Source organism: Colletotrichum costaricense (assembly GCF_030867565.1).
Source record: "Colletotrichum costaricense strain IMI 309622 chromosome Unknown Scaffold_9.1, whole genome shotgun sequence".
Lineage (NCBI taxonomy): Eukaryota > Fungi > Ascomycota > Sordariomycetes > Glomerellales > Glomerellaceae > Colletotrichum > Colletotrichum costaricense.
Window position 1 is genome coordinate 332,379 of NW_026848238.1, and position 15,234 is coordinate 347,612.

Here is a 15,234-nt window from a genome sequence, read left to right on the forward strand (position 1 = left end):
AACCGCGGACCTGGGTCCTGCGAGCTTGCCGTTTCTTCCCAGGCACGAGATGAATCTCCGCACGAACGGGGACAGAGGGAAGGGGTCCCCCAGATACTGTCGATCCTTTTCCCGCCAATGACTGTAGGGAACCCCCTCGGGTTCAGACGAGTCTTTGAGAGCTCGTGGCTTCGGAAGCATCGCTCGATCAACTTCCCGGTTAGGATTGGGTTCACGGATGGAGGTTCCCACTAGAGATATTGAAAGCGGGATGGGGTGATGTAGCAGCCAAGAGAGAAGAAAGTGAATTTCGCGTCTATATAAAGACGACCTGCCTTGTTGTCCATCCCTTGGGTCTTTGAAATTGCTAGGTTGGTCTGTTCCCTCTGGAATCACAATCCACAACGACAATGGCTCGCATCACGGCATCCGTCCTCGTCGCCGCCGGCTTGGCCCTCACCGCCAACGCGCAAGCTCCCGTCTGGGGACAGTGTGGCGGCACAGGATGGACAGGCTCGACTAGCTGCGCTTCGGGAGCGTATTGCTCCTCCCAGAATGCTTGGTATTGTGAGTAAATCCCGCGTTGGGAGAGGAGAGAATGTTGGACACCTAGGGTTGACTGGCTGTAGACCAATGTGTTCCCGGGACGGCGCCGGCCGTTTCCTCTACCAAAGCCACCAGCGTCCCGGCCTCGACCACCCGCGCCGTGACAACCACCACCTCCGTCCGCACCACCTCTTCCTCCCGCGCCCCGACGTCAACGGCCACCTCCGTCCCGTCTCCTTCGGGGCCAAAGTACTTCATCACCTTGTAAGTCACACCGCATACATACTCCACAGCAAGAGAAACGAAGCTCACCAAGACAAACAGCGGAGACTCCTACTCCCAGACTGGCTTCAACATCAACTCCACAAAACCCAACCCCCAAAACCCCCTCGGCAACCCAGACCTGCCCGGCTGGACCGCCTCAGGCGGCCTCGACTGGGTCGGCTTCATGGTCACCCAGTTCAACGCTTCCCTGACCTACTCCTACAATCTAGCCTACGGCGGCGCCACCACGGACGCGAGCCTCATCGCGCCCTACGCCACCACAGTGCTCAGCTTCATCGACCAGGTGGCTGAGTTCTCGCGCAGTCTGGCGTCCAAGCCGAGCTGGGCGCCTTGGACGGCGGATAATACCTTGGTGGGCGTGTGGATGGGCGTCAACGATGTGGGAAACGCGTTTTGGCTTTCGAATCGGGAGACATTGTTGGTTCAGGTTTTGGGAAGGTATTTTGATCAGTTGCAGATCTTGTATGATGCTGGGGTTAGGAAGTTTGTGTTGCTTGGTGTTCCGCGTGAGTTTTTCCCCGTTTTCCTGTCCCCTCCATGTGGAAGGATGATCAGAAAGTCCGACATGGCTGGTCATACGAAGCACCACTCGCAGAGACCACATATCAAACTAACAACCTCATCTGCACAGCAACCCAAAAGACTCCCCTTATGCTCGCCAACGGCGCCGACTCCAACGCCCAGCTCGCCGCTGCCATCAAGCAGTACAACGACCTTATCACCAGCAACCTCGCCGCCTTCAAGGCCAAGAACTCGGGCATCACATCCTGGGTCGTCGATACCACTCCCGCGTTCGACAAGGCCATTAATAACCCGACCGCCTACGGCGCTCCCGACGCCACGTGCTACAATGCTGATGGCGTTAGTTGCCTGTGGTTCAACGACTACCACCCTGGCGTGCAGATCCAGAAGCTTGTGGCGCAGGCTGTTGCGGCGGCTGTAGGTTCGCCGTGGTTTACTTGTGAGTTGTCCCCTTCCACGGTGTTACGTGCTCGTGTTCTGACGAAAGACGCAGCATGATTGGGCTTGGCTTTGTGTAGCTGACGGAGAAGGTACTTGTGTAGATAGTGAATCTAAGCTGCACCGAATGCGATGAGAATTGCCCAAATCTGTGACGCGTGTTGAATATTCTGGCTGACATAGAGATCTCAACTTTGACAATCTAAATAAGGTATCTTAAACTCCATCTCGGTGCTCATAGTCCATCAAGGATCAAGACGACTTCACAAGATCATCGCTCACGAAAACAACACGTGTCTTGCCTAGTCCCGCCTCGCTCCATCCCTTCTCAACATCCTCCATTGCAATCACCCTGACTTCCTTGCCCTTCAAAGCAGCGGTCACACCAACCATTCCACCAAGCTCGCTCGCATACTCCCTCATGAGCCAGCTGCCCGGTCCAGCACCACGGAGCGCGACCCTCTTCCCTCGCAAGATGGCTCCAGGGAGAGTAATATCCCCATCACCAGACACGGAGCCAATGTGTACATACTGCACCTCCCTCTCCGACTTGGGCAAGGCCTTGAGCAGTTCCACCACAGGGCTTCCATAGACGTAATCCAGTACAACATCCACTTCGCCCAGCTTTGACCAGTCCGTCTCCTCACCATTGAGAATGATGCGCTCGTCGATCGGGATCTCCTCCATGGCAGTAGCATTCCTCGCGATACCGACAATCCGACCGGCACCCTTGGCACGAGCAACATCAACAGCCACGCGCCCGCTAGCACTTGTCACACCCAAGATCGCGACAGAGAAGCCTTTCTGCTGCGGTGCCGCGCGCGCAGACAGCGCCATCCAGCTACTCATGACGGGATTCATGTAAGCAGCGACGACAGCAGCGTCCGCGCCCTCTGGGAGCGGTGATACAGCGGCTCGGTCAACGTTGACGAATTCCGCAAAGGTGCCTGTCGCGAGGGCGGCGAAGAAGTAGCGTTGACCGGTGGTCGGGTCCTCGCCTACGCCGTCTGCACCGGGGAGGTGAGGAAGTGTGGAAGCGGTGTAGTGTTTGCCCGAGGCGCGGGAGAGAACGAGGCGGTGAACGCCTGTTGCGAGGACGCGGAGGCGGATTTGTGTTGGGGATGGTTCTGGGAGGTCCGGGACGGTTGTGTAGGTCGGGGGTGAGCCCCAGGTGTTGACGAGGGCTGCGTGCATTGTGCATGGGTGTGATTGATGGGCTTGACCTCTGAAATTGTTTGATGAAGAAGACAAAGTTGGTAATGCGCTGCTTAAATACTGACTTGAGGGTTTAGAAAAGTTGAGACGATGTCTGGGACCGAGACAGTTATATACTGTTCGACAATTAAACAAAGAAAGCCAGACAAACATTGTAACCAACCGCATCGTTCAACATTCCAGGGCCGGCAAGTTACCTCGACATACATAGTCCTACTCAAGTACCCGTCTTACACACTTAAACACTTAGTGGCGGCGCCACTGCGAGACGCTGAGCATGCAGTCTTTTGCGTAGTAAGCAAGCCTAAACCACCCCTCGTCTCGTTTCGTCTCGCTGCGCCGCGCTCGGCATTAGAAAGTAAGCCGCGCGCGGCCGATGACCATGCCTCCCATCTAACGGGCCCCAGACTAACGAGTTCATCTCGCGTCGCGGTGGCAAAAAAATGGCCTCAAGCTTTCTTTCCCGCGCGACAAGCTTTCGTGTAGGGCTGAATGGGCGGGCGGTACTGGCTTGACTGGCTAGCTTGAGAGACACTAACCGGACTGCGTAAGCCGTGCGGAGCGGGTTGCAGCAAGTTTGTGTGTCATCCGGGACGCCGGCACCGCAAGCGAAAGGTCCGTCGGCCTTCCGGAGGTCAATGGATCCTCCGCTCCGTACGGGACGGATGTTCACCAGCACCCTCAACGGCATCAACTGACGTAGAAGGCTCACGGAAGACGCCTCTTTCTTTCACGAGTTGTTTGCTTCTTGTTTGTTTTTGAAGTATTTTTAGAAGCCTAATGTGAGGTAGCATTAAGTCTATGAAGGTTTTGAGTGATCTCTCCGCCGTCTTGGAAGGCTTAAGGCCAAAGTCATCCTAGATTAGGTGCAATACTAAGTGGAGATTGTTTTACTCCCAGCTCGGCCGGGCCCGAGACGCGGGCGCTATTAACAACATAACGTAGATCTCGGTACTGTCTCACAGCCGACCGGGTGGCTCTGGGCTCCGTCTTTACATCTCCATCACATTCATTCTACCGACGTCCGAACGTTTCGGCCGAGCTCATGAAGATCTCATTAATAATATTGATGTACCTAATACTTGAATTGTGGCCTTTGCCGTCCTCCCTGGGTCTATTTTGAGGCCAAATTGTTTGTTCCACATATCGAACCGGCTGTGGTACTGGCTAGGCCGTAGAGCGAAGCGGCCTCAGACCACCTCGGAAATCAAATTACATATTACCGCTCTCTTCAACTACTGAGTTGAATTTTGAACTTGGTCTTGCGGGACAGTGCTGTTAGTACACACGTCAGCAGAGCCGACCTTTCGGTTGTGTTGAAGCCGAGAGGGGTAGGTAGGACCCTTCTAAGAACATTAACGGTTCGAGCAAGGTCTTACAGTGATAAAGGTATCATGAAGAAGGCACCACATCTAGAATTGCAACCTTTTAATATTTGGACCTAAATGATATGTCAAGTGATTCAAATCTGATCAGATTATCACATAAGGTAGTTGTCAAGTCTACTTACCCATTCACCAGACTTTGCTGCCTGATAGGCGCGTTATCCATACAGAAACACAAGAAGGATTAGCCCTCAAGCATTTAGGAAAATGTAAATTCGTTTAATAGAATTTCCAGGGTTCATTCGGAAGTGGAAAACTTTCCATCATGATGTCGCTCTGTCTAGATTATTCTAGCGGTTCACATCGGCAATGCATATGCTCCGGCCCACTACCGTTTGGTCGTCTTTGCGCAATAGCAATCGTTAAGATAAGCCTGCTATGACAGGACAAAAGGGTCGCCAAACCCTTTGAATCCTTGATGCTAAGGTCAACACCTATCATCAGTCAACACTGTGTGCCTTTCACTACAAAAAGATGCCAGATCCTCCAGCCATAATGCGGAATCCTGCCATACAAGATGTACCGACGCCGGTTATTGTTCGACAAGTGACAGGCGCAGCTGATATGACTGCCGCCAGGAAATGCTTTGAAGCGTACACGGAATGGCTGGACGAAGAGATCTCTTTTCAAAATTATGGCGAAGAGCTCAAAGATCTACCTGGAAAATACTCACCTCCATCCGGCGCACTACTTCTTGCCGTAGACTCGGCAAGCAGAAACATCCTTGGGTGCATTGCGATGCGACCTCTGCATCTCGAGTCACGTTATCTCCTGAACCGCCGACCTGACGCTCGATACTGCGAAATCAAACGACTGTTCGTTTACCCAGAGGCGAGAGGCAAGCAAGTGGCCAGACTTTTGGTCTGTGAGGTACTGCGGCGCGCGGAGGATCAAGGTTACGACGAGGTTCTGCTCGACACCCTAGCCAAGATGCAAGCTGCAGTTAGACTGTATGCATCGGAGGGATTCAAAGAAACATCTCCTTACTACCACAACCCTGTCAACGGAGCCATGTATATGTCTACAAAGCTGTCTGAACTCTAAGTGAGGAACATGCTGCTCATGTTATGGCCGTGTCTGGTAGATGAGGCCATGCCAAAGCTTCGTTGGCTATGGCTCAAAAAACCAGAACCCGATCTTGGGAAGAACGAACTACGTGATGATCGAGACAATTTCTCGCGGTTTCTTCCTAGCTCTGTAGATAAAGCCAAAACCAGAGACTAACTCACCGCGCCCTACGAGGGTCTTACATGTTCTGTTCACGGGCCATAGTCGAACCATATCTTAGATTACTGTCTACATGTCAAGGATCGGCAGCACTACGTACCTAAGCCAGATCTTTACGCTCGTCAATTACGCCCTTTGGTCTCCTGCAGTGGATCGAAGTCGGTGAAAATCGATTATGATATGGAACAGATAAATCAGATGCTGACGGTTTGGCATGGTCCAGATGTGTTGGGCGGGTTTCGGCAGAGAATGTGTGATGCTGGGTAAATGACGAGGAACGATAGGGCTGTAGCATGGTGGCAATTATCGAGTCTTGAGAGCCTCATATTCACGGGCCAAGATAATCTGATTGAACTCTCCATGTAAGTAATCTAAATTCGGGAGGGGTTTTATCAGGAAAGTAAAGTTCTTCCAGCTGGAACAATAACGTATTGCCGAGTTTAGTTACGAGGGCTTAATAGCCCGCCTAGAACCTCGAGGCGTCCGTGTAAACAAGATGAAGAACAGGTTTTGCCAATTGCGTGCATGAAAAAGCCCTACAGGAAGAACTGCGAAGCACTTGCCAGCTAGGTAGGCCGATGTGAGTCTTTTCGACATAAGCTAGCAGACTGCGGTGATGCTTATTGTCTAGCACATTGCTGATCTGGGAGAAAGAAAGATTAGTATCACGCTTAATCTCCTCAAGCCATGACTTATTTCCACCAGTGTCTCGTTCAAAGGTCCATCACTATGATACGCACTGTTTGCCCTGGCCCTAGCCGCGGACCTTGGCTTCGGCTTGCACCTACTCATCGAACAGCATCAGTTTCCCCTGCTATTTAAGGTCATCATCCGGCAGCATGTGACTCCCAGTCTCGGGGTTATTGGGCACATTGTCCTCATCATGTCAAGAGCAAGTTCTCGTGAAAGGCGTTTGTATGCACTATCGCTGTAAGAGTCCCTAGCCAACGAGGGACGCCCAAGAAGACTTCGTCCAATGAACGAATATCCAGATTGGATGAAATGGCTTGATAGCATCCGTAACGGATCGCCCAGCTTTACATGAGTATTGACGCCGAATGTGTGGGCATACTCGGGATGGACTTCGGCGTCGAAAAGTTTCGTCGCTCTAGTCAAGATGACTCAGTTTGGATGAGGGGGAAGACAAAATCACGGTCGACTGATGCCCTCCCGTGTCCGGCCTCCTTTGTTTGGCGGCTGCGGAAATAAGATTCAACCGGCTCAGAAGATCTGCCAACGGGAGCTAGACAGAAGGGTTCGGTCGATGTTGGGCAGTCTTGAGGTCTAAACCAAAAAGAAACCATTTCGTCAAGACCCGCGTCTGACTGTCCAACGTCTTCATCTCTAGCGCTGTCTCTGGTATTGAGTTTCTGCACGTCTTTCTTTGCGGGGCTTCACAATGGGCTTATTCAAGCGAACAGTTGCTAAACGAGACGCTTAGGAAAGCTCGACATGGGACTGGATGCGAAGAGGGAAGTGCTCTCTATCTGGTTGAGGACACGACAGGCCTCGCCCTGAATCTCATGACCTTGAAATCCGCGGCCGAGGGCTGCATGCATTCTGACGAGTCTTGGGAGCTGGTTTCCAACGGTCAGTATTCAAATAGACCTCCTCCTGAGTCTAGAGACAACGGTTACTGAATATGGTGTGTCGTGACACCAAACTCTTTATCGGCATGCACTGAATCGTCCGGGATGAGAACATCGAAGCCAGGATGAACGGGGCCGCCGGAGTTGAGGCCGATAAATGAGGCTGAGAATACTGCCGATATTTGCTTCCGGCGGGAGGGTTGCAATGGTTGATTCTATCGCACACCATCGTATTAACAAATTAGGCATCCCGGACTTTAGGTTCCTTGTTCAGTTGGGACAGGTCTTGTGATTGTCATCTCGTTTGGTTCATGTCGGCGTCCTCGCCGGTTCGGCGAGCGCACCGGGAGCCCCTTTTTGCAAAACCCAAACTCACGATCCAGGTGACACAATACACACGAGACCGAGTAAAGCCAGCTAACTTCTCAGATGTATCGATCTGTCTGTACGGAGTCATCATCTCTTAATCGGACAAGACTTTACACGAGTCGCGACGAATCGGAAAACGGCGGCCTAGGCATCGGCCCGGAGACATCGCAGCCCAACCTCTCCAACAGTCACCTGTCAGGTCGATGAGGGACCGAACTCAACCTTTTCGCTTCATCTGGAATGAGGTCGAATGCAAGATACGGCATATGCACAAAGATTATTACAAAGTCCAACTTATATCGCATGCAGATTTAAGAGCTTAGGCTGTGAGAGCTACCCAACCCTGGACCCGATCTTCAGACAAAGATGGAACATGTCAAACAGCATAGCCTCCACAGAATAGGAGAATTCCATCTTATGCCCATGATTCCGGAAACCCCGTCTTGCTCTTGCAATCAGACATAGGGAATTCGCCTCAAAGATGGGTCTTTCAATCTCGCCGTCCCCAGCTTTCTGATTCGCGTCTCCTCAGCCCAAAGACGTTGGGCATCACTACTCCATTTTCAAGCTTCGGGCCCCCATCTATCTGGCTGTGGAGCTGAGAGATCTTCAGGGACTTTGAGCTACACCAAAGTCTTAGCAAGCGGAGGCGTGTTGCCCGCATGTTGTAGACTTGCTCTAGTGTGGTGTAGATACCGCCTATCATTGCTGTATCTGCCTTGAATGGAGCTGCGACCCGAACGTAAGGCAGCGTGGGTCGATCCTTCAGCCGAGGGATACGGTGGAGAAACCTGGCGAGAAGACAATGAGTGCCGTTCGACTGCCGTGGATCACAAACGGGGTGGTGCGCGAATGCTTCAATCACAAGAACTTGGTCGAGGAGACGTAGAGATACCCGAGAAGTTGTGCCGTGCCGGGGCGGCTGCATCCCTCAACGATCTAGAACAGGAATATATTTCCCTTAGTCTTTGGGGCGACCTTAAGCACACCCTCGACAATACTCGGAGCCCGATAGTGGTATATTATGGCATGTTAGAGGTCTTGCGAGGTCTCGTTGCTGCATCACCGGTCGAGGCCTCAAAGTCTAGGCCAGAGGACGGTAGGATTCGTACTCCTACCTTACCCACCCCTTAAGCCCTTGTCATTCTTCAGCAAGCTGCAATCTGCATCGCCTGGGTACCGACAGGATCGAAACGACGATCTCGGTGCAATGCACCCGGTCAAAACCAATCAGCTTTGATGCGTCGGTCCATATGATCCCGACGTATATTCGTGCATAACCAAAGTCACCAATCAACGGAGACAGCGGCGAGGCACACATCGGAGAGGTCCGCCTCTCTCGCAGGTTCGGTACGAGGACAGCGTTTCAGCGGCCTGTTCAAGGGTGTGTGAATGATGTATCCTGCCGGCAGAATGGCACATCTGGGGCAATATTCCCGCCGGGCGGTGTCATTAATGATCATAGAGTCACACACACTCTTCTCTTTCTAGATAGCTCTCCCCACAGTGGCAGACCAGACAGATGCGGACGGCAACGGGCGGTGGGACGAACCGTTCAGGCGAACCAGCGTGCCGGCGCGAAAGCGAGAGATGGGAAAGTAATCAACCCGCATACACGGTTTCTTTTTTCCCGGCTGGGCTTGCTGTGCAATGACTCGGTTGACGGCAATTCGGTCGAGTCACAAAGCCGTCTTTTCTATCACACAGCGCGGTGGGACGATGTACGAGCATCCGTACTCTGTACAGTCGCAAACTCGCTGCTTATTTGCTTCCGAACACACGGTCTTCTAAACGGAGGACGTCGGGATAGGCCCGAACGAGGAACGGTCGAAACTCCCGGGCCAGCTCCTTGAAAAGAACATAGATTCTAACGATCTAGCCTAGCTGGCGTAGCGACGCGAGGAGGCTGACCAGGGGAAAGAAAACTTGTTTCTAGCGCGCGTGGAGTTTGGACTGCATCTCCCGCATACCTCAGCCATCCGTGGCATATGTTCCATCGGACAGCACTGCACATCTCGAGGCCAGCGGGTCAAGGAGTGACTGATGTGTTGACGCACATCCACATCGCGATCGGCCACGTCAAATCTCCATTGCAGTCACCGCCCCATTCTCGCTCGACCTCTTTGCCCCCTCAGCAAAAGAACAAGATGAAGCCAACGTCGCACCCCGATCATTCCACGTTACGGAGTACAGCGACCGGACAGGAATGGAGCCCGGCTATGGTGTTTGATGAGAGCCCGCTCCCATTCCACCCCCAGGGCCAAAAAGAACCCATATCGGAAATAGAGCCTGCAATTCTTTTACGAATCAGATTCCGGAACCATGCCATTGGGAACCCCCGAGACAGCCCAGCGGATCACGCGTTGATTGGCCTAGCGGCTCGGAGCACTGGGATAGAACGGTACTGGCGTCAGCCACATATGCCAGCCGAGCCAGGCTGCTGGGACTTTTTGCTGCCCTGGATATAGCTGCCGGGGCGGCAGGCGAGATTTGACCCTGACGTGGAGTTTCTACGAGGGGGGGATTGAATGGGTATTCTTTAGGGACGAAATGACGAATGGCGCTGATTCCCTGCTCACTTCCGAGTCTTGACCCAGATGACGGACGCCATCGCCAGCTGCCAGCTGAGAGAGGAGGAGAGAGAAAACTCTGCACCAGAGGGACGGAACCGCCGGTCGTGATCCACGGCGCTACTCATCAAGCGAAATCCACGCTCAGGCAGGGCACCATAGGCAGAGAGAATGGACACACTGTCACACACGCAACCCATTTGAAAATAGTAGCATGATGGTGTATCTGTACGGTTACGCCCTCCGGCCGCTCAAAGTGAGCAGAACGAATGATCGGCTGCTTCGAGTCCCACCCCGGAGTTGACCGCTGGATCAGCACCGAGCTATCGAAAAGGAAAGGAGGAGGCCACCGATGAGGCCATCGCAGAGCGCGGTATGAGGGCGAAAATGCCTCCCTGCGTGCCAGTGGGAGCATGTTTCAAAATCATCAAAAAGTTTGGTTCGATACTTTGATAGCAGCGTCGGCTATTTTGGACTATCCCGCCCTGTCTATTGTGCAGTAGTGTGATGCCGGCAGGATATCTGCATCACAGGATGGGTTTGATTATGATTAAGGACAGGATTTTGCTACCCTTACACATCAGTAACGTAGGGTAACCAGGTCTTTCGTGTCTTTGGTTCTTCAACCCGCTCCTCCCACGCGCTAGAAGCGAGCTAGAAACCTCTGCCTGGGATGTCAAGTTCTTCAGAGGGTCAGGACAAGGGCCTTCCCTCGCCTGACTCGTCCAGCGGTCAATCTCACAACCTGCGTCCCCGACAGGGCCACGCTCGTGACAATCTTTAGCGGGCCACAAACCCCTGGACGCAGGTTCACCGGTGTGGAGTAGGGCCTTCATCGAGTCCTCTTTGCGGTCAAGAGGATTTGCAAGACGCCCGCACCACTGGTCCCCTCGAAAGTTTAAACTGCCCAGGGGCCGGGGATAGGCCCAAGGGCCTGCTATCTTCACTCAGCCGTTGAATGCTTAGTGGTCTTGTACTCTGGAAGGCTTCTTGAATTTCACCGGTTGGCTCGGACATATGGAAAAGAACGGTTTCCTCGCATATGAGCTTACTGAAGTTATCACACAAGACATCGGGTTCTGGGCGTTTACGGCACACCGGTCATACATATCGGTCGTAGCTTGAAGTCACTAACATTCGATCTCATCATCGGGCGACGACTAGAAGCTATTCGTCCGACATGCCGAGAGAACAGCTGACTTTTTCCCGCCTCACCTCCTCTGTCGAGACTGGCGCCTACCGATTACAAGACAAAGAAGCGACGTTGGAGGCACGAATATGTCATAACATCAAAGCGTTGACGTGCAGCAGAGATGAGTTCGCGGGCATCGTCATGTCAGTGAGGCACAGAGTTCATGCTCAGGTCAAAGCGAAAAACGCACCCGGGCCACACTGAGACCTACGTCTCACGTGAAGCACTGCCCATTGTCGATCCTGATAGAAAACTCTTGGTATGGATTTGGCGCTTAGAGAAACGTCGGATCCGCTCGGAGAAGACAGCGTCGGAGAAACGCAGCGCAGCAGGTATGTCGAGCCGCGGCTCTCTGTCATTGATCTTGGAGTACATCTCCAGCCAAGACCAGAACACCAAAGTATCGTCGTTCCCGAGGAAGCAACGCAGGCGGAAAACCATGGGCCCCGACCCGGACCGCAGCATTGAGCTCTTGCCGACACTTGGCTAACATGGCTCTTTTGCTCTCGGGGCAGGCAAACTGACGTCGTGCTGTCGTCTTCTTTGCGGCATCGGCGAGATCGCCGAAAAAGTCAAAAAGCATAATGAGGTTAACTTGCTGCGGGCTCAAGCTTTGCGAGGGGGATGAGTGAGGGTAAGGGTGAAGGAAGGGGAAGGGGGTGGTGGTTTGGATCGTTGGAGATTTCCATTGCAGCATTTGGCAGGCAGCGCACGGTCGATCCGGTCCAGGGTGGATGGAACATGGGCAAAATAGTCACCTAATATTGCTTCCCTCCCAAATTGTTATCCCGTACGGATGGATGCCTTCAGCAAGGCCGGCATCAACCGGTGACAGGTATGATGAGTCAAGTGCATCACTCTCCCGCAAATCTATCAAGAGTCGAGACTTCTCGAGACGAACTCGAAGGGCCAAGCGATAATTAGGTTGCTGTGGGATGTAAAGAGAACGACTGGTCGTTCCCCCCTTTGCCTTCATTCAACTTGTTGACCGGTGGTGGGTCAGACGTCAAACTATCTTCATCGGTCTGGCGAAAGGGAACACCCATCACGTTCTCAACGGGTTTGAACGGGCGAGCTCCTTGCTAAACACGAGGCGCTACCATCCATCCGCGATACTACCGGTGACGGGGCCGGGCGGCAAGCGGCCGGGGCTGACGGAAAGGGCTGCGCCGGTTGATGAGTAGTGGAAGGGGAGAAACCGTCGACCAGTGGCTCCCCCGTTGAATCGAATGACATTTTCCACGTGGTGAAAGGATAGCCCCGTCGGGAAAACGCCAGCTTGCGGAGGCTGCGGAGCGAAGACGAGCACACGCACACACAAAGACAAGGCGAATTTGAAACGTCCCCGAGAATGGGACGATAGTCAACCCGTCTGGGAACGCCTAGCGGGGAGTCCATGTCCGCAGTGGAGAGCCACGTAGAGCCACTTCATCAGCTAGAAGTTCTCTAATATGGGCATGAAGTGGGTGGACGACGCCACGCGAACAGCTGCAAGTTGCGAGTTGTAACTACTGACCGCTGGCTCTCAAAAGACCCTGGATGGGGAAAACGGAGACGAAAAGATGGATACGATATTAAACCAAAGAAAACAGCACATATTTGCTAGGAAGATGTCGTCAGTGCAGTCACATAAAAGAAGCGGTCACCTTATCAATCTCGTCGGAAATGATGGCCTCTGCATCGGAAGATCCAGGTTCTCACTAGCGTCGGCACCTTGAGAGGTAGCTGAAGCTCGGGAAAAGACAAGGCTCACGTACTTTGTGTACGGTTACTGCAGACTGCTTTGAGTGCTGGCTGGTCAGGGCGAGTAATATGGTACGAAATGGCATTGGGATGCGCCTCTCCGTCGTTTCGCCTTGACAAACGATTTCTGAATGATCTCCGCAAGACAGGGGCTGGGCCACGTGCAGACCGATGGGCTGTGTCCCAAACTCTCGCCCATCGATCTGGTTGAAGAAATGAAATAAATGAATACATGAGAAAAAGTGACCTGGCATGGCCTGGTAGGCTGGCACGCCGCACGCCCTCGAGCCTTGGACGTGTGGACTGCCGAGGCATGATATGGATGGGGATGTACTTATGCCCCCCAGGCCCTGCCAGAACTGCGGACGCACAAAGACATGCATAAGTTTGAACCCCGGTATATGCCCATTGCATGCGACGGTGAGAGATCCAGAGACTGGGTGGTCTGGGCAGATACTTTCGAGTTCCCGCGCTTCTTGTTACATTTTGCGGAATATTTCTTGACCTCAGCCAAGCCAAGAACAACGTCTGTTTTGCAACTGAAATCCTTAAATGAACTTCTCTCTCTCTCTCTCATCTCATCGTGGTGAAAGTGAGGCAACTAGCTTGAATGCCTGCCCCAGAGTCACTAAGTCGTTCTCGGAAAGCGTTCAGCTGTCACACTGCAGCCATGATGCCCGTTCCAGAGAGGACTGGGCTCTACGGATAGACTCCAGAGTCTCATTAGACGTGGGAAACGCTGCCTTGACTCGAGTAGCGCATTACACCACCTCCGGCACCGATCCGTACGGATTCCGCCAGGGAATATGTCTGAACTGCCCGTTGCTCGACGTCGACTGTCGAACCGTTCTTGTCAGTACCGTTCGTGCGTGAAGCCAAGCCCTGCGTCGGCACCGCGCGGCTGCGCCAGCATTGCGTTCTGCATCTACCCTTGCTGTGCTGCATCGCTTTCTCTTTCTCTGTCAGAACTGCCTCCTTCTTTCACGTCCTCGACGCGAGTGCGGGGAGTTGTCTTGTCAAATGTACAATGTACCGGGCTCTAGGGCCATGCACAAGAGGACCGTACCCCTAACCTTTGGGTCTCGTCATTGCCCCTGTCCGGCTCTGTAGCATCGAAGGTCCTAAAGTTCCCAGCCCAGGTGACGAGAATAAGATCAGGGAAGCTGCATTGTTGCCCCCCTCAGTTGCATTTCAATCTGGCTTTCGTCTCTGAGTGAACGCGTTCTTGCCCTCCTTCGCACCCCTTGATCGTCTCGTTTCTCAGCTCTACCACGTCCAGTGACGACTCACACCCAGACCCCTTGCACAAGGGGGAGGGTCCCCGGTGGATGTCCCATGGTTTCCGGGCCTTGGTCACTGATGGCACGCAGTGAGAAGCGCACGTTCTCTTGCTTCCATAATCCCTGCCGGGAGCTCGAAAGTCATGTGTCTGGGGACCCATTTCTGATTCGTAATTGGTGAAGAGAGACCTGGTCAAGGAGACGACAGAGAAAGAGCGTATCCGCACTCCGTAGAGAGGCAACAGCCAGCCCATCGCCAGGCAAGGCACCTTGTCGAGAGAGAAGAGCTGTGAAGACGCACTAGCGTGCAACATCCCGACCAAATCTCCCAAGATGGTTAGTTTACTCACTGTGAGAAAACTCTCTTTCTCTACCCTCCTGCTTCTGGTATGGCTTGGTGTTTAGCGTCAGCTACTTTGATGGTGGCCAAGGATCACCAACCGTCCAAAGTGCACACTTCAAGCAGCTCAACAGCTGTCTTCTGGCTCGCTGGTCCTCCATCGCCCCCAGTACATTCCCCGTTTTGCGTGGCCCTCCTCCTCAAATCTTGCGCCTTCGTCGAATAGAAGCTCGAGGAGGGCAACGTAGTTTTTGGGGACGAGCCGGTGCCTGTTTCGCTATCTCTGGTCGTGTTGCCGTCCGTGAAGAAGGATCACCCCTGGCGCCAATTAGTCTCGAGAGCCAATTTGGGGCAAAACTGCCCTATGGCAAGCCATGTACGTCTGGCGTGGAAAGCCAACTCAAGCGTCGTTATGGTTTGTTTGGCTACCCGTGGTGCCCGGCCAGCCACCAGTAGAATAGCACGGGTCCATCCAGTGGGTTTTCCGTCCCCTTTTACTTTTCCCACAAACCATGACGCTGAGAGCATCAATGGCTGGCGGCATGAGGGCAAAG

The 15,234-nt window shown here is 53.3% G+C and overlaps 5 protein-coding genes across 5 annotated transcripts; 2 read left to right on the top strand and 3 right to left on the bottom strand.

Annotated features, from left to right (window-relative positions):
• Positions 1 to 389: 389 nt before the first annotated feature.
• Positions 390 to 1,830, top strand: CCOS01_08929 (fungal cellulose binding domain-containing protein; the record flags this gene model as incomplete). Its single annotated transcript, XM_060457089.1, has 4 exons — positions 390 to 546; positions 609 to 789; positions 850 to 1,316; positions 1,442 to 1,830. The coding sequence occupies 4 exons, from the start codon at positions 390 to 392 to the stop codon at positions 1,828 to 1,830; spliced, it is 1,194 nt and encodes a 397-aa protein (XP_060311789.1).
• A 192-nt stretch (positions 1,831 to 2,022) lies between these two features.
• On the bottom strand, positions 2,023 to 2,964 carry CCOS01_08930 (quinone oxidoreductase; the record flags this gene model as incomplete). Its single annotated transcript, XM_060457090.1, has 1 exon — positions 2,023 to 2,964. One exon carries the CDS (start codon positions 2,962 to 2,964, stop codon positions 2,023 to 2,025), a length of 942 nt encoding a protein of 313 aa, XP_060311790.1.
• Positions 2,965 to 4,865: 1,901 nt separating this feature from the next.
• Positions 4,866 to 5,414, top strand: CCOS01_08931 (transcriptional regulator; the record flags this gene model as incomplete). Its single annotated transcript, XM_060457091.1, has 1 exon — positions 4,866 to 5,414. One exon carries the CDS (start codon positions 4,866 to 4,868, stop codon positions 5,412 to 5,414), a length of 549 nt encoding a protein of 182 aa, XP_060311791.1.
• Positions 5,415 to 6,398: 984 nt separating this feature from the next.
• CCOS01_08932 (uncharacterized protein) lies at positions 6,399 to 6,614 on the bottom strand (the record flags this gene model as incomplete). The annotated part of the gene is made up of 1 exon (XM_060457092.1): positions 6,399 to 6,614. One exon carries the CDS (start codon positions 6,612 to 6,614, stop codon positions 6,399 to 6,401), a length of 216 nt encoding a protein of 71 aa, XP_060311792.1.
• Positions 6,615 to 11,672: 5,058 nt separating this feature from the next.
• On the bottom strand, positions 11,673 to 12,014 carry CCOS01_08933 (uncharacterized protein; the record flags this gene model as incomplete). Its single annotated transcript, XM_060457093.1, has 1 exon — positions 11,673 to 12,014. The coding sequence occupies one exon, from the start codon at positions 12,012 to 12,014 to the stop codon at positions 11,673 to 11,675; it is 342 nt and encodes a 113-aa protein (XP_060311793.1).
• Between the last annotated feature and the right edge of the window lie 3,220 nt (positions 12,015 to 15,234).